The sequence below is a fragment of the Anguilla rostrata genome, chromosome 18 (assembly GCF_018555375.3).
Source record: "Anguilla rostrata isolate EN2019 chromosome 18, ASM1855537v3, whole genome shotgun sequence".
Lineage (NCBI taxonomy): Eukaryota > Metazoa > Chordata > Actinopteri > Anguilliformes > Anguillidae > Anguilla > Anguilla rostrata.
The window spans coordinates 15018052-15039882 of NC_057950.1; the positions used below are offsets into that span (position 1 = coordinate 15018052).

The 21831-nt window shown below is 40.3% G+C and overlaps 1 protein-coding gene and 1 long non-coding RNA gene across 2 annotated transcripts; both read right to left on the reverse strand.

Annotated features, from left to right (window-relative positions):
* Window positions 1–4320: 4320 nt before the first annotated feature.
* On the reverse strand, window positions 4321–6649 carry LOC135244717 (uncharacterized). The gene is made up of 2 exons (XR_010327040.1): window positions 6338–6649; window positions 4321–4858 (listed from the first exon to the last, which is right to left on the reverse strand). It is a non-coding gene; the product is annotated as an uncharacterized LOC135244717 (long non-coding RNA).
* A 3185-nt stretch (window positions 6650–9834) lies between these two features.
* Window positions 9835–19430, reverse strand: got1 (glutamic-oxaloacetic transaminase 1, soluble). The gene is made up of 9 exons (XM_064317284.1): window positions 19158–19430; window positions 15893–16074; window positions 15251–15374; window positions 14623–14735; window positions 14391–14495; window positions 13573–13723; window positions 12422–12587; window positions 11495–11637; window positions 9835–11175 (listed from the first exon to the last, which is right to left on the reverse strand). Exons 1-9 carry the CDS (start codon window positions 19264–19266, stop codon window positions 11036–11038), a joined length of 1233 nt encoding a protein of 410 aa, XP_064173354.1. The 5' UTR covers window positions 19267–19430; the 3' UTR covers window positions 9835–11035.
* Window positions 19431–21831: the final 2401 nt, after the last annotated feature.

Sequence of the window (21831 nt, forward strand, 5' to 3'; positions counted from 1 at the left end):
ATGACAGCTGCTATCATTTTAAGTCGTTCAAATGAACTTTGACAGGGCGGCACAGTGGTTTATGAACCCCAGGAAAATAACAAAAGTATAGGCCTACTTTTGAAAATATTCGCGTACATGGCATCGGTTCAGAAACTACATTTAAACCTCCATTTGAAATACACGGAGATAAAATAGAATATTAAAATGTGTTCCTCAACCACTTCTATTCACAGTCTAATTCACAGTCTTTTACACACCTTGTTCCGTCCAATAACACAATGTAGGCTTACTTTGTCTCCAAAGATGCGGCAACTGTGGTTGAGCAAAAATACTGGACTGGACTTTGGAGTGTACGTTAAGAAAATAAAAGTATGGGGATTGGAACCGGACCAATGTAGTATGTCGAGTGTAACGGTTGATTGGCAGCGCCTCGTTTAAAATTAATTCTCTAACATAGCCTAATATTATTAGGCCAAGATCGAATCTTGATTGTTGATTTCAGCTCTCGGAATCCTGGCAGCACTGTTTTCAATACAGCAGGAAGAAAAGCTGTAGGCTATCTTTCAAGCATCGCATGTTTTATTGCCCGTTAAAATACTAACTCATAGTTTTTGCAAGTTCACTATATTCTTTTTAAGAAGGTCCTTCATCTGATATCCGTCTGATCTTCTGCTACCTGGGGTACGGAGACGAAAGCCGTTGGAAGTCTACCAAACAGTCACCCTTTATCTTAACCCCCCACTTCACTGCCATTTCAGAATAGATTTATCCAAGCCAAATGCCCTTCTTTTTAGTAGTCTTTGAATTTAAACGAAACATCCCCTGCTTGTCTATACATCGTTTATCATACTCGTGTGAAGTAAAATTTTTGTAAAGAGCACAACGTTGCCTGTCAAGAGATACGGTTCAAATGCTACTTTTTAGTGATTTTGGATGTACCGATAGCCTATTTTAAAACTTCAAAAGACAATGAATCCTTAAACTGAAGGCTACAAGACAAGTAAGCACGTTTCTGAGCAACCACTGACAAGGAATATGGATTCCGATGTCCTAAATAAATAAAACTATACAGATTTAACGTTTAGAGCACGTCGGTAAAATAATTTAGGCTACATAACATGTATTTCTACTGCACTGAATGATTCTGTAAAATGCTAGAATTATTCGCATTCATTTTAGAGTCGATTATTAGCCTGTATTTTCGGATTTTAAATTCACAGTACTTCGGGATAAGACACTGACTGCTCTGCAATTAACGATCCGTTTAAAAGCTTTTAATCAAGTTTACGCTAATATATCAAATTTAGACAAAGTTAGAAATATGATGACCTATACATTGATATAACGAATTACAAGTGTAGGCAAGTGAACACGAAAAAGCTGGTAATTCGTCCTGTTTTCGTTTAGTCTATATCCTACAATTAATTATTGTTTCGTTTTGTCCATTTTCCTAGAGTTTAAATTCCATCATTGACTGAATTGTCCAATTCTGACTTGGTTTTACAACTTAGATGGGCTAATTGCTTTTGTGGCGCATGGACTTCATTGTTAAGGCAAAACACTGCGATAATTATTCCAACAAAATGAGCCGTATTCATATTTCTGACGGACAATACAATTAGAACAAAAAATAGTCACGGCAAAAACCTCAAATAACGGCAAGCCTATTAGCCAATGAATGTCGACGCATTTTAGTGGCTCATAAATATAAAATGAGTGTTTCTGTGCTTATTGTGTTCGGAACTTTAACACACACACACACACACAAAAGAACTACTGTGTAAACTCGATAATGCTAGTAAAACGATATTATTCACTACATTTACATAATTATGATTGGTTGAATAATCGGAAGAATTATGAGTGGTTGTCACAATAAAGAACGTGGAACACGTTTTTGCTGTAATTATTAGGCTATATGCAGTATATAGCCTATTATCTAAGGTAGGCCTACTGTTTAGTCCTTCCATGTTAATAACGTGCAACAATGAAAAGCCTAATTCAAATTAAAAAGGCAAAGGAATACTAGTAAAAGTATCGAGGTAAAATGAATGCTTGTACAGGCTGATATTCATTAGGCTATAGGCTACACGCTATAAACACCACGCACACAAAACCAAATTTGTTGGTAGTACCAAATTATATATTTTCTAACAAGAAAAACAACAATAGTATGCTAATAAAAATATTAATCTTAATACTAACACAAGGCTACTTACTACTACTACACGTTTGGTCGTTGATATTCCTTCAAATTGAAACTAAAAATGACACAATTGAGTCGAAACTGTGGGGCTACATTGAAAGTGATCTCCCAGATACATCCCAGTTATGCCACTTCTGCAGCATTTGAATTAGGCTACAATAGGCTAAGTAGGTATATTCCGGAGTAAAACGCTGATTTAACTCGGGTTTATTTGTGTATACAACATAGGCCTGCTCTATCATAATTCATTGAAAATTTTGACTTTGGACAGTTTACTATGTCTTATAGGTAACAAAACAAATGTAAATTCAAAAGATGTTAATTTAGATGATTGTTGATGTCAGTCCCTTTTAGTACCAATCTGAATACATAGGCTAATAGGCCCTATATGACAGAATTCGGAGCGGGAAAGGGTCCAAGCAGCCAATTTTGTGTTGAAATAAATGCGTCTTTCTAACCGAAGATGTAGACCGATAAACAGTCTTTGAAAAAAAGCGCATCAGGCAAACCAATATCTTAGAACTAAGCGATTAAGTATTAACTTTTAACTGAAAAGGTAGCATTTAACTGGCAGAAATTCATTATAAATGTAACGTCTTGTGAATTATACGATATCCTATAGGATCCTATATCCTATCTGCACTGAAAGTAACAAATACTGTTATTCCATCTATAAACTTGCCCTATAAAATATATTTTTATGGTAAGCTTTAGAAGCTTTGGGCAAAAATTCCTTTAGCAATAAAATATAATTTCCTCTTGAAGTAACGAGCGAGATCAAGCAGTAGCGGACGATTAATTTTTACAGAATCACAAACGGGTTAAATTCTCGTCCCGGCAGTATCCGGCTTAACATACCAGTAACAGACTATTTGAGAGCATTTTATCTGGAGCCAAGAAATCATTCGCTCAAGTCTGTTTTATTTATGAGCGAAGAAAAGGTTACGGTCTAGATGACTGTGCTTTATTTATTGTGTGAGATATTGCAAAGAAAAAAATAATATTTTTAAATAATAGCTCTTGATTTACAAAGTGAGGGCAAAGTTGATCTGAGTTGACATTAAGTCTCCACGTGAGCCAACATGGCCAAGAAGCCCTCAAAAGCTGTCTCATCTTTTCCCCTTTAATTTATAAATGTCAACAATGTAGGCTACTTTTGATGCGTTATGCAGCAAACAGTCAACACCCAGATTTAGGAAATTCGTGGTCTAATACAAGAAAATACTATTCCAAAAATAGTTTATACAGTAAATCTGCTTCCAGAGGTTGTGCATATGGATACACTCATTTTATAGGGTTTATTCACAATTCTAAACATGAATATCACGTTATATCGTGCCGATTGTTCTTGAGCATAGCTGTCCCATGTTGCATTTGCCATAGGAAACAGTTCCAAACGCAAATAAGATTAAACGTACATTTTTGAAGGATATTCGTGTTATTTATACGCTTAGCCTACAACCTTTGAAAGCCTAACGTCGATTTTAGAGCTACATTGGAGTTACTTAGTGTATTCTCTTGCTTTACACGAAGAACCGATTAATGCCCATCCTAATGCCCTAATACCGGTCATTGTAAAGCCGGCAGAACATCTATAATATCCATCGCACACAAAAACAATTTAAAGTAGGCCTATATACACTAATACTAAAATAATATTTTGAAGACCCCAGAAAGTCAACTATCTCTTTAATCCGGACTCAAAGGAAGCCAATTCAATTTGGCGCATAGACTGCCACCTTGTGGAAGGCGTCATGTTAATAATCTAAGTATATCCAGTCGTTCTTCCATTTATTTTGCGGAAACCAGAGCATTAAAAATGCCATAGCAAGTCAACCAAATCCGTCCACTATAAGAGAAAGCGTGAGGGCCTTTTCAGAGGGCTCATTCTTGTGAAATGTTTATTAGCTGCACAGTAAATGCTTACATTGAATGTCATTCAACTTGCAGCAGAAAAAATATAAAATTTACCAGAAAAAATGTGAATAATTTTTTATCGCTGTACAATGGCAGTATTAGTATTTATTAATCGCAGAAAAAATCTTAAGTATAGTCAATACAACAAAATACAACATTTACTTGCCTACCTAAGTATATTGTACATACAGTTTTCACTTTATAGAACATGTCTCCATTTGAGTTTAGCCAGCAAAATTGTCCCATATCTCTGCTGCTTATTTTCACCCTGTTTTTGCCAAGGTCAGCCTTTTAGCTGCTGGGGTTCTGTCCAGAGGACAGGAGAAGAGAGCTGTCCGTAGAAGTCAGGGTGCTGAAGGCTATCTACCAAGGGGATGCATTTTCTGCAGCCTGTTTCCTATGCAGAGCCGTCCCTTCCACTAAGCAGATAAGGCACTGCGCCTAGGGCCCCACCATCTCGCCTAGGGCCCCGCCTTCTCGCCTTCCTTTGACATCAGAAGAGTCAGAAGGTGCAAATGTTTTGGAGGGGCCCCCAAATTATTTTTTGTCTAGGGTCCCTCGAAGTCTTGGGACGGTTCTGTTCCTATGCAGCATCCATGCAGGGACTCAGCACTGTGAGCGGTACAGCCAATGCAGCCACTGCTCCATGGATTGCACTTAATGAAGAGCTGAGTGGATATGGGCAAGTCGGCTCCAAGCACAACTAGTGTGTCCAGCCACAGTTCAGTCCTGGTGGAGTTTCTCGCTAAAGACCTGCGCAGAGGGCAGAAAACCAAATATTACTGGGTGTGTCTTTGATAGAGCTGTGCGGAAGTACTTTGGGACCATGGGACTTCTGGCTTGCATTGGTGGTGCATTTCTCCAAAGCTGAGAGGTGGCTCCAGGTGGCATCTCAGCACTGCTGCTGGGGCTGTCTGCATTCTTTTGCAGGTTTAACGTCAGCATGCTGGTCTTTGGTCCCGTGGGGTTGCGAGTTCTTAGAATGTACTAAGGAGCAAGTATGCTGAAAAAATTAATCGGTCATAAACCATGGAAGCTACTTGCTTTCCACTTTGCTCAACATTTCACACTCAATAGCATGTCATTAACAGGCCTGCGTGTGTCACATCCTCCATTGAAGCATCCGCGAGATCTTCTGGACTGTGGCATCAAGACACAAGCTGGCGATTACATCCAAAATGATCAAGGTGGTCTGCTTTTAATGCTGGAATTTTGCCCTATGGCCTATCCCACTAGCAAATTGTTATTACACCAAGAAATCAGCACATTCAACACCAGGGAGAAGCTGCTGTCCATGCTGCCCATGACCAACATGTAGCGCAACCTGGTGAAGGGAGAGCTGAGCATCATCCAGTGTGACCTAGAGCTCAGGACCAAGACAATGGAGGATGCCCTGATGCTGCTGGCCTCAGACACCATGTTCGAGTTCGATGTCATGTTAGTAATGTAGAGTGGATACACCTTGATCCCTGTATAAGGACAAGTGGTCCAGCATAGTTGAGATTATATTTTTATTATTAATAAAGTATTAATACATTAAAAATAAATGTATTATTATTATCATACATAGTAGAAATATGAAAGACTAGGCTACATATGTAAAATTATGTGAATAATGTATGAATGGTGAATATGGCATATAGCCTAATGGTGACAATATAACAACACATAAGTATATGTTGGCCGTACATAAGCCATGGATATTGCTGCAGACAATAACTTTCCACAAGCTAGGGTTTGAATCTGTTTGTGGAATTCCACATTATTAAAATGTGGAATCAAACGCGCTGAAATTTCTAGCTAGCATATTATATAATTAGGAATAGTAGGCTACACAATTTAAGCTTAGCTTTATACATAGTCACCTGACAAGTTAACTATGTTAATTGCATATTATTTGGCTTACTAGCTAAATAGCAGTGTAACGGAGCGAACAGTCCATTCATTCAAGACACTATTTTAAAATAAAAGATCGGGTTTTAACTTTGCATCTGCTTTTGGTAGCGGTTCTTTGGTGCGAGTAGCCTACGCTGTTTTCATAAATGTAGTAGTGCGCACCATTTACGTTTGCCGGTTTGTCAACTCAAACACATTCGCTACTGTAGCCTACATCTGTTCACCACCATAATGTACTACAAATAACTTAAACATACACATCTGGTTTCAAACATTAAATATATTTACTTTAGTATACCGTGTTCAATAAAGGCAATGTTAGGAGTTGCTACCAACCGTTGTTTGTTGTATTCGTTCCGTGTTCAAACTGGAATGACGTAATCCGGTGAAATTTTATTGGAAGCGCTGGACAAGAAAAAATGGCTATTTTAGGCAGGGGGGGACCATAGAGTGTATTCGGTAATATTTTATCGTACACCAGTGTTCAAATTACGGCGGGGATTGGAGAGGTCTGACCCCCCTAATTAACACTTGGGCTCCCCCAAAAGAGGTAAAAACAACGGGTCGGGGGGTCGAAACATTTATATATTCTTCTTACCTGTAATCCTAAATATTACAATATAGTTCCCATCAGTCGCGGCACTAGACACCAACCCTAGTGACGCCACTGATGGGAAATATATCGTAGGCTAATATTTACGATTACAGCCTGCTGCTGGCTCGGGAGAGTGTAGACAACCCGCGGTTCTTCTGCGAAACACTCGCCTGCCGGCCACTGCTTCTTTTCACCGCAATAATAGTGTTTTGAGTCCATAAAAAAAAAAAATCCTGAAATCATAAAAATACCAGAAGTAGGAGAGCTGGTCATCTAGGGCAAGCCCTAGGCTTTTTGCAGTGGAATAGCACTGTGTCATGTCCACGCATGCATTTATGGCCTTACAATCTGTTCTCAGGTGTTTACTACTCTACTGTTCTGTCTATTGCATCTACTGTGCAAACAGTGTTGAGATTGCAACTAAGCAGTGTATTTCCAGGGACTCATTCGAGACTTTATTGCATACATATGTTAAACACCTCTTCTTGATGGGATATTATTGTGAGCTGCAAAACAAGGCTTTGAGAGCCTCATGTGGCCCACCAGCCGTGTAATTACTATCAGGCCCTTGGTTGGATTGAAAATGGAATTCCATTGACTCAAATTCAAAACAGAATACTTCAGCATCATTTCATTTGGGCACGAATCCAACTAATTGCCATGTTCTGCACCCCTACCCCCTTGGACTCAGCATCGACAGATATCGGGATGATCCAAGGCATATTTCCAGAGTAGCAAATGCAGTACGTAGGAGCTACTCTGCTTTGAGAACCAATCTTCCTGGAGAGAAAAAATCCACAGTTTTCAATATGATGCCTCCAGAGGGAGTCTGTCAGCTTCCAGTGCATTTCCTTTTGTGTTCCACTGTTGATTGTTTTATCTACAGTTAGAGCTAAGTGCTTAATCTAATTTAACACTATGCTTATATTTTAAAAAATAAGGGACTGTACAGCTGAATGAAGAAGGAAAACTTTGGACTATAACATTTTCCACCAACAGCTATTTCCTTTCTCCACCATCCATGAAGATCCATTATTTGTTTGCACAAAACCCACAGCTCTGTGTTTTTAAGAAATATGTTTTCTGCTCACAGATTGCCAATTGCAAAAGATGTGACTGTCTTCTGACTGAGAGCTACCTGACAGATATAGGCTTACTGCTCACAGACATCAAATGAGGTGACGACAGCAATATGATGCCATTGGTCACCTGGTTGGACAGTGGCAACATTTTTCACATTCTGTTCTTGAACCAAATTTTACATGTACTTTACAAGTTTTTTTTTTTTTTTAACTCCATACGATTTCTTATCAGGAAACAAAAGTCTAAAACATAAAAAAATAATACCAGTAGCTTTTTCAACTTAACATTGAGTAGTGACAAAACATTAAAAATCTGAAATTTGTAAACGTTTGGGGAGAATGAGAATATTAAAAGACTGTTTATGGGTACAATATTTTTGTAACAGTATCAGAGTGCTGTGCTGTACTTTTCAAGAATGCCAAGGACCAAGTAATGCAGGCTTGTTTTAATGCTTTCAGAACTGCCAAGAGGCCATTCCTTTCCATGTGCTTCAGGTTGCTGGTGTGCAGAGTTACACCATTGATAGGCGCTGTGATACTGGAACGCCCAATCTGCTTATGGTTGTCAGGAAGGGCCTCTCGGTCCTGACATTGCACTCAGGCTACAGAAAGCAAAAACAGCTTCTTCTAGTACAAAGTGCTGACTGTCTGTACTGAGAACACACACTGGGAATAGGCGGAAGGAAGGAGGAACAGCTGGTGTACTCCCACATTTGGCTCCAGCCTCCTTAGCACGCAAGCCCACACACACACACATACAGTCTTATTGCAATATGTGCAGCACTCGATGCATACATACAACACGTACACAAACCAGAAATTAAAGGTTAAACAAAGGAGCAATTGTTTCATATCTTTGCATCTTTTCATATTGTGTTTAGAGATAAAGCTTTGAGATTTATAGGTTTGCATTTAAAGTATTTTTCAGAGAGAAACTGACATAATACTAAACTATTGGGCAATGCAGTACACATTTCCCAGTAGAAGGCTCAAATTAATCCACGCTTATATATTTTGTTTCCGTTCTACTTGAGAATTCTGTTATTTTTATTTCTCTTCACCCTTCATGTTTACAGAGTGGGTACAGCCTGTAAGATACTTAGGCCACCCAACTGCATTGTCCACCACTCAATGAATATACCATTGTGCAGTAATACAATCACAACCTGCAAAACAATAAACAAATATGTAAATAAGGGATCAGTTAAATAGAATCTCTGATATATAAAGGTATCAAGAAATGTTTGCACTTCATGTTTCTGAATCAATACTTGTATTTTTGCATCAGTAATAATATAGCGCTTGATCATATGATGGCCTTTAACCACAGAAATTACACAGCCTCATTCTGTCAGGTACAGCTACATTTTCCAGGTTACTTTTGTTACAAGATTAGCTACTCCACTGCCACCTAAAATTAACGAAATTACTTCACTAACAAAGAGTGTTTGTGTATCTAATGTATCACATGTGGGTGGAAGCAAAACAGAGAAACTGGTTGGAGATAGGAGTGGCCAGTGTAGTTCTCACCACTGTAGGTGACGGCCAGCCCAAGCATGTACTCCCCCTGTGAGTGACCAGTTTCTGCTTACCTTTGTGGAAGTAACTTCTGAAGATTGTTTTAAGGTTGTAATCATCAAAAAGCAAAACAAAATAAACTTGGCCAAGCCACAATAGGCCAGCCGCAAACTGTCAAGGGCAGTCAATCTCAAGAATGTTTGCCACCAAGCAGTATTTGAGGCAACCAGGCAACCAGGAGGTAAGAGCACTCAAAATGGGCCTTATATACCCTCTCCTCAGTCACCTGACTGCTCACAAAATGGCTTCTTCCCATGACTTCAAAATGGGAGGCTGCACCACCTCACAAGCCAGCAACAGGGAAGGATAGGATAGAAAAGGAAGGTTGAAGTGTGTGTCTGCGAATATCCCCTTCTATCTTAACACTCAAAACCCAATTTTGTCCTGGGTCATATGACTTCCAGCCTCACATGACTTCCTGCCTCCTCCTACTGAGCTTCTACTGGCAGCCTCCTGTGAATGGCAGGGGCATTTTCAAGAAGCTGACTGGCTTGCAGAGGGAAAGCAAACAGGGCCACTCAAACTGACAAGGTTCTGAATGTTAATTTAAATTCTTTCACTCAATAAATACAACCAAACTGTGTCCATTTATAATTTATTTTTCCGCTTAATTTATTCCACATTACTTACAAACTTAAAATAGAATGAGATTGTATTAGGCATAGACATTCAACACATGAACAAATCTGAAACAAAGTCTTCACAAACACAGCAAGGTGCATAATGACACAGGAAGGTGACAGTTAAAAATGAATCAGTCAGTGTATAGTATAGTCAGTGGCCATAAAAATAATTTTTCAGTGTTCATGCATTAAGACATGGTGACACAGGAACCTTTTGTGCATCAAAAACCAGAGCAAGTTTATGACATTCAGACAGTGGGAAATGGGTTTAAATGATCCTACTCAAACTTCACAAAACACATCTTGAGATAACTTCAAGTCTTTGTGGATAAAACAATGGTTTCAAGTAATTATGGGTAAGACTAATATCTCAATAGAATGCCCACTGTGTAAAGTGCATATTGTAATAATTTGTACAGCCTTCTACTGTCTGACAACTATAAGATGACACATATTCCTATCTTCATGATTACAAGGTTAAGCAATTAAAGTCATAGGAGGCATAAGACTTGTATGTTGTACATACTGAAAATCTGATCTCTTTTAAATGTCCAAGCATTAAACAACCCCCATTTGTCCAGTTGGTATTGACAAATGGTATGCAGTTTTCATGTCAGCTTAGGTAGCCTTCAATTGTGCATGGTGTATTTGCAGACTAATTAGCTGGCCTCAGTTTGTATATGCAGTTTTAATGTCATGTTGCTAAAACAGATAATCCATTAAGGAAAGAAAGGAAAACCGATATTAAAGGCTAAAATGGAGGACCATATGCTCAGAAATGAGTACATGTTAAAAACACGTCTGCTTGTTTTCAGATCTACCAGTCCAGCAACACCCAAACTGCAAAAATGATTGAGTATGTGGTTCTGTGGAAAAAATCACCTAGTGAAAGGAATACCATAATGTAAGTGCTCACCTTATGACAACAAACTACAGGCCATTATATTGCTCACACAAGTACAAATACTCCACAGGAAGAAGAAGATATACTAATTTTGTTTTGAACTACTACGCATCTAAATTATCCCAGCAGCATGTGCTGGTTGTGCCGGAGGGGTGAGACGACTCAGGAGATGAAAGGCCTAGCAGCGCCCCCTGCTGCATGCCATGCTCAACTGCTGCTCGGATGGAGATGTTGGGTTCGATGGGCGGGCCCTTACTGGACCTGTGTCACAGCCTCATGGATGGACTCCGCAACGTAGTCGATATTCTTGGTGGTCACACCACACATGTTGATACGACCGCTAGCCATCAGGTAGACGTGCTTCTCCTTCACAAGATATTCCACCTGTTTGGCTGCAGATCAGAGAGAGTAAGAGTAATGAGAATGGGGAGACCATACAGGTGCAAATGCAGTGGCTAAGCTATAGTAGAGCTACCAGAATGTGGTATGACTGGAGCCGTTTGCTGGGTGTAGCGACAGCATTGTGGTATGGTTGGAGCCATTGGCCTGTTTGCAGGAAGTAGCTATGAGCACTGTGGTATGGCTGAAGTAGTTTGCAGGATGCAGCAATAACATTGTGGTAAGGCTGGAGCCGTTGTCCTGTTTGCAGGGTGTAGCTACAAGCATTGTGGTTGAGCTGTAGAAGACAGCTGCGGAGCCATGGTGACATACGGTTGAGGCCGGTGAAGCTGAACATGCCGATCTGTTGGGTGATGTGCTCCCAGGTGCCAGGCGTGCCAAGGGCCTGAAGTTTGGCCTTCAGCTGAGCTCTCATGAGCAGGACCCTGTCCGCCATCGTCTTCACATTGTCCTTCCTGCAGAGAGACGGATGAAAAAACTAAATGCAACCTAACTGAAGACATAGCATCTAAAGAATAAACAAAGACAAAAGTTAGAAGAGCAGAACACCATAGTTACTTGTAGCAATTACTAATCACCCTACCTTGTTAAAACTCAAACATACCAGCCAGTTTTACCTGTCCATGGATTACATGTGAGTGAATAGCTGACCAGCTAACTAGCTGCTTGGCCCAGACAGGTCGGTAACACATTTTGGCATTCAAAAAAAAAAAAAAAAAACCCTGAACATAAAAGTCACCTCTCTGCTCTCTGCTTTCTGATTAGATTTCATTTTTTACAATGCCCACTGGCTGAATATTCCTGACTGGATACATCTGAATTTGATGCACTGAATCAGATTACAGTGTGATAAGCCAAGAATGCCACTTCCATAAAATATTTTTTATATATCTTTTACTTTCACACGAACGTTTCGGGCAAAATGCCCTTCTTCAGCGTGTCAAAAGTAGCAAACTGAATTGCATGTCATCAATCAAATATCATTCACCTGGCACAACAGGTTAGATGACAGGTTAGCAGTACACAATAGGGCCAATTGCGTGCAAGAAACCAGCAATAAACAAAACAAGCCTCATTAAGGCTTTTTGGCATTGATGTATCATATAATGAATCCAAAAGGCTTCTCTCTCGATTACTGCCTCTATATAGCATCCTAATAGCTTCAATGCCCATGTATTTAAGTTCACTCAAATTATGTTTAACCTAGGATTGAGCTGAATTACTAGAGGGAATACAGACCACTCTTCAAAGAGCTTGGGGGTATTGAGGGTGATGGCGACTAGGCGGGCCCCCTGGGACGGGGGGTTGGACCAAGTTGTCCGCACGATCTTCTCCATCTGGGACAAGATCCGGGTCAGGTTGTCATTGTCCTTGGCAACAACGGTGAGGTTCCCCACCCTCTCATCTGTGGAGAGAGAACATTCTGTCTCACATGCGAAGGCCAAAGATGGGATGTTCTCCTCTGATTAATTGGAAAATACGGTTTTTAATTATATAAATGTGTCCAGGGCAACTAGAGCTGACCCATTCTTATCCAAAATTCTGATTTATTAAAATGAATGTTCAAAAATATAATTTTGTCATATATACACACTGGAAATATCACCTACTCAATATTTCCAAATGTTATCACTTACTTCTCAATGATACTTTTTCCACTGGAGAATAACCAATCAGGTTTTGAATTTCAAAAACATTACCATAACTGAGTCAGGTTCTACAGATATCGATGATGATTATGATGTATGAATAGCTAGCGCACTACTGTACCAATTTACTAGAATCTGAAGCAATTCAGGTAATTAAGGGTACAACAGCAGTGTCCTACTGAGATTCAAACCTGTAACATTCAGGCCAGGTTGTTCTTATAGAATTCTAATGTGTGATCACTTTTACTGAAGTTAAAATACATAATCTAGACTTTAAGTCAACTTTATTTAGAAAACACATTTTAAAACAATGGCCATTGACCAAAGTTCTGCCAAACTTCAAAAAGTGCAGTCAAACATTTCACAAAGACAATGCACCACTATACAGAGGATCGGAGCCAGGCTCAAAGGCCAAGGAGAAAAGATGGGCCTTTAACCAAGAATTCAAAGTGTCAACAGAGGGGGAAGACCTATTCCACAGCCTTGAGGCAGCAACAGCACTGGCATGATCCAAGCCCGTGGGACAGACAAAAACAACAAAAAGCATTTGAATTATGACGCGTCTAGTTTAAAATTTAAAAAAAAAATGTTTACTTCAGGTTACAAGCTATACTATTGTCATTCCATTAACGACAGCTGCATACTTGGAGCACCAAATACACGGTACCTACGTCTGTCAATTTCAGAAAAGCCTATTATTATGATAATAAAATGCATGGACTGCAGCTCTCAGCTACTCACTGTACAGGCCGAAGTTCTTGGAGAAGGACTGGGCGCAGAAGAGCTCAAAGCCCAGGGACACAAAGTAGCGCACAGCCCAGGCATCCTTCTCCAGGCTCCCGGAGGCAAAGCCCTGATAGGCCGAGTCGAAAAAGACAAAGAGCTTCCTCCGCTAGAGAGAAAGAGATACAGATGGAGACACATAGAAAGAAACAGAAAGAGACAGAAATGACCAAACCCATACCTGAAAGCAGACATAGGGAAAAGTCAAGTATTTCAGGATAATACAAAGCTATTTCTGAACCTCAACTTCAAAACAAAACCTCAGTATTAAATTCAGGATCAATGGAACAAGCTGACCATTGAATCAACAAGGCTTTTAATGTTAGTCAATTATTTGACTAAGTCTGTGCTGATGCGAACAGAGTGTCCAAGCCAAGAAAAACTATCCCCCGTTCATAAATGATAAAAATACAATTCAGCATTTTAAAACTTACTTTACCTAGATTTAGCAGACTCTCTTATTCAGAACGACTGACAATACATACACAAAGCAAAGTTTCAATATGACAATAAAAAACGATGGTACATATGAAGTGCTAAATCAAGAAGTGGCCATTGTATTTTTAATGGTACTGGCTACTCCTTGATTTATATCATAAATGTGTGACAGGGTTGAACACCAAATTCCAGACACAGTGGATTTTTTCCCCCAGTATAATTTCACTAAATCTGTGCTGATGTATACAGACGGGTCTTCATCAGAGCTCACATCCAGACATAATCTGCAGCCTCCCCAAACAATCATCCCCGATGATGTCATCCTTATCATCTCTTACCTTCATAACATCCGCGATCTGCATCCACTCCCCCTGGGTGGGGTCAGTGCCTGTCGGGTTGTGTGCGCAGGCATGGAGTACGAAGATGGAATGTTCAGGAGCGCTCTGGGTAAGAAGGAAAAAAAACAAAATGGATGTGGTCAAATTAACTGCACGGTCAGAGAAAAGTGATTGGTTCAAAAATGGCTCTGGCCAATAAAGGTTGCCAGGGCATGAGATTGGGCTGCCTCACCTCAAGGTCTCCCAGGAAACCAGCCAGATCCAGCCCACGATTCTCTGCATCCCAGTACTTGTATGGGCGGACGTCCTTGAACCCGGCATCAGCAAAAACAGCATTGTGATTTTCTGGAAACCATATGGACACAGTGCACAAATGGAACAGTGTTGGGTCTTGCATACATCATCCACACGGTACAGCTGGAATGCATAATGGTTCATTACTTGTGGCATCACCAAATGTGGCTTTCATCTTATTTCTCTCCATAGGACCACTGCAGCTGAAGGGTGTGCACTCCCATACACTCACCTGCAAAGCACTACATAGTCTCCACTCTACAAGCCACACAGTACTACAGGAACTCCAAAATGTCCCCAAATAATTCTAATTAAAATACAAGTGTGAATATACACAAATTCTATGACTCATTCCATTTGAGGGTAACTGGTCTGAGCACAGCATAACAAAAACAAGTCAGTGCACTGCTTCATTGGAGCGCTTTCAGAAGTCAGGAACCTGAGGGCAGTCCAGTCTGAACATCACCCAGGACTTTGAATCCAAATGAACAACAACTGGCAATCGTGTTAGCATTAGCAGCCAACAAGAATTTTCTGTGCTTTTTGAAATGTGCAGGGCCTCTCACCCCAGGTTGGTGCGGAGACATAGACCGGTGTGGACGTGTTATTGATGCCGTTGTACCAGCGGCGCAGAAACTCAGCCCCAATCTTTAGAGCTCCAGTCCCACCCAGACACTGCACACCTCCAACCTGCATGGGGGGGAGGAGAGGGATAGACTTCAGCTCATGCGAGTAGCTGAGACCGTTTCACATTGTGTTGGAGGACACAACAAATTGTGCAACTCTGCAACCAATATGGCCCTCTTTTTCTGTCCACTAACAAAAAATATCAATCCTATATATCAGACAGAGGTCCTCCTTGATTACCGACACAGATATAGTCCAAAAATGCAAATATTAGCCTACTATATTGGTCGTCCATTCGTCTACCATTGAATTACTACTTAACTTATATGGGTCCATGAAATTAAGTTTCTGTCTTCAGGTAGAAAGGTATGAATCAGATATGAATCACCAGGAAAATAATATAGTTTTACTTGTGTCCAAAAAATCACCAATAAAGTTTTACAGTCTCATGGAACAACGCTCGCTGCTATATAACTGCTGGTTTATTTAAAACTTAGTTGTATGCCATAGTATTTTCCTTCAGAACCAAAACTGTTACCAGCCCAAGTCCCCATTTACAGGATCAACGGGAAAAGGCGTACCCTGTTTTGCTGGATGGCTGGGCTGTCGTCTCCTAGGGCAATCTTGGAGGCGCTGGAGCGGAATTCTGGGAGTCCCAGGATTGGCAGATACTCATGGTTCAGGGTGTGGTCCTCCACAATAATCCTCTCCACCTTCTTCACCACTGGCAACACCCACGGCTGGCTGTCATCTGTCCTGTAGGCTGATAAGGAAAGGGAACAGAAGCCTCAAATGTGAACAGATGATGTGTTTGTGTGAACACACCTTGAAAGACATCCACCACCCTTTACACCAAAATAAGGTTTACTGTATTAAAACAATTGTCTCTTAAAAAATTAAAAACGGAGTCAGACCAAAAACTTCCAGAATATGCAGCCCAACCCAAAACTCCATAATTATTAAATATCTCCTAGTGTGTGTATTCAACATTGCCTTTCACAATAGGCAAACTATGCCATGACAAACTGTCAGATGACCTCAATGTCTGGAACAAACAACTTTTAACAGGACAGGATTAGGCCCAAACTGCAATGGTCGATCAGACAGAATGCGTGTAAGCCAAATCATAAGCCAGGAGTAAACCATTCATTTTCAATCGGCAGTTAAATTCTGGAACTCCTATATTGGTCAAAAGGAGGATTATGTGCTTACCAGGGAGTAAAGGGACTGTACAAGGGAGATGGGGGAAGGGTTTGAGAACAAACTCCGCTCAGCACCGGAAGCATTTTTTAGATTTTACACCTGGACAACCACAACCCATTCGTAGATGGACACCCACATGAGCAGAACCTTTTCCTCCAGCTGCACCAGGTTTATGTAGTCCCTTCGGCCTTATTTTTAGTCACATGTGACAAATCCTAATCCCACGGTACTGGGACCTTCAGATGGCAAGCTGCTCCAAAGGTCCCGTTACAGCGCACTGCAGCACTGAGGGACCGCGCATGAACAAAACGATATATTGATAAGGCTCAGTGCGGCACGGTTTCAGGAAACAAATCTGCAGCAAGCGCACGTGCCAGAAATCAGCTGGCAATCCTTGAATGTTCAAAGCGACACAGACAAGTGGTCAAGTGTGTGAATATTTACCTTAGGCCTGACGGCACTGCGCAACCTACGAAGGCCCTGTGCTGAACCCCACTGACGTGATCAGGTTGTGAGTACACACTGTCCAAACCTTCTGACCAGTGATTAAATAAAGCAGCTAAACGCTTTTAAAATTTTTTTTTTTTTAATCATTTCCTTATCTATAGTAGTGCTGATAAAGTGAGAACTGCTATCTGGCCAGTTAAGTCAATGGAGGTGTCTTTCTGTAGCTGCTCCTGATTGGAGGAAAGGGAGGTGTGGATATTACTTCATAGAATAATCCGTTTCTTAATCATAGACTATTTATAGACACGATCCTCAAATGTGCATCTACAATGCTCACACCTAAAGTTAAGGTGAACAAATTTATGGGTACAAAAATAATATCCTTTTGAGTCCCATCAAAAAATAACATTCCAGTGTTTGTAAATCTGCATAAATCAAAGTTGGGTCCACAGCTTAACAGCTGGTATGAAATTTCCAAACCATCAATGGGCTAACAGTGCACGCTGCAGATGAGTTGGCATACCAGCGTCAAGCTAATGTAGATTTGTGGCCAAAATGACTTATTTAGGTTGACGTCTAGCCAACTTGGCCCGACATACGCTTTGGTATGCCAGCAATGGTATAACCCAAAACACAACTTCAAGCCATGCAGTTATTTCCTTGCATATATCCAAAAACATGCTGGTCTTCCCAAATGAACAATGTAGTCAAAGTAATCTTGCTTTGCAACTTGATAAATTAGCGAATGTAGCATCTGATCTATTTATTAAGATTTTTTTCCCCCGTTATGGCCTGCTTTACTGCCACTGACAACTTATTTGGTCCTCATGTTGAGCGACAACAGCAACAGACTCCAAATACAAATTCCACACCGAATATCAACTCTAGATCTTTTGTTAGCTTTCTTGTGTATTAAATAATGAAGCAACAACACACCGTTGGCCAAGAAACAGCTGAGCAGCCAACTGTCCAATTAATTTTGGTCCCCCAAAGTAGGGGGACGGTGTATAAAAAGGGCTGCATTTCCCACATGATTCACCCCATCTGGATGTAAATACCCTCACGTTAAAGCCGTCTGAACTTTAACCTCACATTAACTGTTTAAATGCAAGTACAATGTGCTGGACTATAGAGCCAAAACAACTAACATTTTGTCCAAATATGCAAGAACTGCTACTAATTTTGGCTACTAAACAAAGTGAGCTGAGGCATATCCGATAGAATATCGTATTGTGCTACATCCTGAGCTGAATATTTCCTGGGGGTCACTGACTGAGGAGGGAATTCAAGAATGAGGTGTCACCAGGTGTTTTCAAAAATTTCCCAATATAAACATCTTTGCCTGTGCAGACAGTTTCACTCACCAAAAACATGGCTGAGGCTCATGTCACTCAGTTTTCTGATGTACTAACTATGACCATCATCCATTACATTCAGCTGATTATCGCTCTCTGCCAAAAGCTTGACATTGAAAGGTGTTTTTGTGCACCATCCACAGACTAATGCCCCATCCTCCCCTTCTGCCACCAGAATCTGCAGTCTTATCTGCAAGTAATTCAGTTGCCTCCTTGCCTTTACCAGCTTCCCCCACAGATGTTAGAGAGTGATGCTGAGGTGTATTCTATCATATGAAGATAATAGCCTACTTGAATAACCAGTTTTGATTATTAAGGCTGTGGTTAGTAATAAGTCTGTGAGGGACGAGTGTTTTTATTTTATTTTTTATTTAGGTTTCTAAACACATATTTGGTAAAGCCGGTATGCAGTAACAGCACAGGCTTTTTCCAAAGAATGAATTTTGCCATAAAGCCAAATTGCTGCGGTAACAGGATCTGTCCAATGTAAACAAAAAATGTAAACGTGTCACAGTGTTAAATTACATGTAAACATATAATCATTAATGCAGGTTACAATATCTATCATGAGATGCAATGAGATTTTTATTAGCGAATTAAACTGCATACATAATTTAACTGCTAGCTACGGTTACCTCAAACCACAACATCACTCATTGCTAAGATTCATTCCTAAAAACAATACGTATTGGCTATTAACGAAACAAAAATCATCCTATTCATTCTACAAATCACCTAAGGTAGAAATCAGCTATCAAGCTAATCGCTGGTTTGTGCTTGCTCCTACAAAATAAGCTGCTACCAGTAGTCTATGTTAGCTACCAATATTCACTCGTCTTACCTCCCACTCCAAGGTTCACCTTGTTTGGGTCCTTATCCTCTCTGAAATCTGCAGTCAATTTAAAGACTGCCACCGGTACGGCTTGTGGAACCTCGGTGAACACTGACATGATCGAATGTAGCTAGTTAGCTTCTAAGATGTGCTGAGAGCGAACAGTAGTGACAGCCAGCCAATTTCAGGATGCCGAAGAAGAGGGGTTTGTCACCTTCAACTCGTACTGAATCCAAATGTCAGCTGAGCTCTCTATACCACTAGCGGACTCTGCCCTAGCGCACTTAAGTTACGTACCGTAACGTTGACTTTACTGATCAGCGTCATTACGTCATTTCTGCAAGGGGGGCAGGGCTGCGAGGGTACACAATGCGCTGAAGTGATGGGACTTCGGACCTCATATATTTTTTCTCAAAATTTAATTAATTCCAACGTCTGTTCCTCCGCAAGGTTTAACAACACACACCAAAACAAAAGCTGCTTGTTAAACTGATATGAACACACGTGTGACAGACATGTGATGATCCTCTCTGGGAAGAGGATGAAACCAAGGGGCTTTTATCACAAAGCAGGATTACTGAGTTAGCGAGATAACTGCACTAATTTGTCTCTCTTTTTTGGCATTTATGTTGTTACATCTTTTCCATGATTCCATGAAGTCTTTTAAAAAGCTGCTTTGACATTGCAGACCAGAAAGTAATCACCATTCCATCGGCCCAATTCTGGTACATGGAATCAGGCCATATTTTATTTGAATCTCGACCCTGCTCCACGCCAAATTCATCGGCCCAGATGTGGCACCCCGTACATTGGCCACAGCTGCCTTTGATCGGCCAGACTCGGCCCTTCAGTAATACAAGAGATGGGCCAGCACTTGCCCTATTCCAGTAATATTCCCAACCAGGTGCATGCATGCATATATAAAGTATTTATTCGCTTTAAAAAATATGTCAAATGTACACTACATAGGCCATATGTGTGTACATGTGTAAACACATCTTTTTTTTTAGCTGTAGGAGACTGGTAGAAATTAATCAAATACTTAAACATTTCCTACTTTTGTTTTGTGTATGTGACAGAACTAATGTCAATGAAAAAGTAAATTAAAGTATCACATATGATAAAGAATGGGCTCAATACAAGTCACTGGTTTTTTGATTATGTTTTTTATTTTCTAAAAACATGTTCCCAAGGCTTATCAAGTAGATATTGAATAACATAACCCTTTCATGTGTAGTACATAGTATTTTGTGTGCAGTTGGTGAGGGGTATAACAAACATTAATTCAAACATATTTATAGCTGTTAGAAACAGTAATTTGGCAATTTTGGTACAAATACATTTGAAAAAACACAGAACTGAACAGAAATCAACTATTTAACATTTGTTGGAGGAGATAAGAAAACAAGCCAAAATATAGGGAATACTAGTAACTATTACCCAGGCTTTCTACTATTGTTGTGTTTGGAACATTAGGGACCATGCATCCTTACATCTTCTGGAAATCTTTCCATCCACCATCCCTGTCAGGTGCCAACGGTAGCTATTGTGTGGTTATTGGGTGATATTCTTTCAGTTTTGGCCAATGGTTTCATTTGGCCTGGTCAGTTTTATATTTAATGTTTCTGATGCTCAGCCAGCTTTGCAATGACTGATATAAGGACATTTTGGGGTTCCAAAGCAGGAAATACACATCAAATAATTCCAAAGCAGCTTTAACAATGATATGTTTCCCAAGAATATACATATGAACAGATTTTTATGGTGTTCGTTCACAAGCATATAAATATATCAGTTTTCAAGAAAACCCCAAAGTGACCTTTCCCTTTCACCTCCCTGGTTAACTCCATCACGACTGTACCAATTTGAAAGAAACATTTCATTTGAGCCAGGTTGGTCTAGAGGATGTCTATGATTTAAGGGGCTGGACATTGTTCTTTTTTTTAACGCTTTCCCCCATTTGGAAAGGCCAATCAAAACAGCAGTCCGAGGAAGATACTTGATGTGCAGCTTTAGCGAGCAGATCACACGCACTCAGTCTGCCAGCAGAGGTCACTAGAAAGCAAATAAGACATGGATCCCAACTTACTGAACCCTCCATAACCCAGGGAGATGACAAAGCCAATTCTGCACAGTGCATGTGTAGTCTGCAGCTGCATCTCCTTTCATTTTCTAAAAGAATCTGATGAATTAAATAATTTAGAGCTGAGAGACAGGCACGTTGTGCACCTCAGGTGTAAAATCCTCCTTCGGCTGGGCGTTTTGGTAGTGCCACGAGGCCCCGTAGGGCCTGTGATGAAACTCATGTCTGATTTCCTACAATTCATCAAATTAACTCTGCACTCACTCCTCATTGTAGATCAGAGAGTCAGTGGACTGCTTAGAAATGCACAAACAGACAGGATTCCATGGCAGATCTTTCAGGGCACCTTGTTTTTCAGCCCCTACATTCCTGGTGCTGAGTGATCTAGGTCTGAATTGCATGTATGCGATTTGCTGTCTACACACGGTGTCATCGACTCCATACAAGGAACTCATCACAGCTACAAAGGGGCTTAACTTCCCTAACTCACTGCTGTTTGTGCTAATAGAACAAGACAGGACATGTATGCACCATTTTAGATTTTGTGAAAGAGTGGATCAGTCTGTATAAAGTGATATATTGATTGGTATATGCTGACCC

Coding starts and splice junctions, on each gene's coding strand:
- got1 (XM_064317284.1), bottom strand. CDS start 19,266: ATGTCAGTGTTCACCGAGGTTCCACAAGCCGTACCGGTGGCAGTCTTT. Junction 13,724..14,390: donor AGATCGCGGATGTTATGAAG/GTAAGAGATGAT, acceptor CTTTCTCTCTAG/CGGAGGAAGCTCTTTGTCTT. Junction 12,588..13,572: donor CAAGAACTTCGGCCTGTACA/GTGAGTAGCTGA, acceptor CTCTCTCCACAG/ATGAGAGGGTGGGGAACCTC.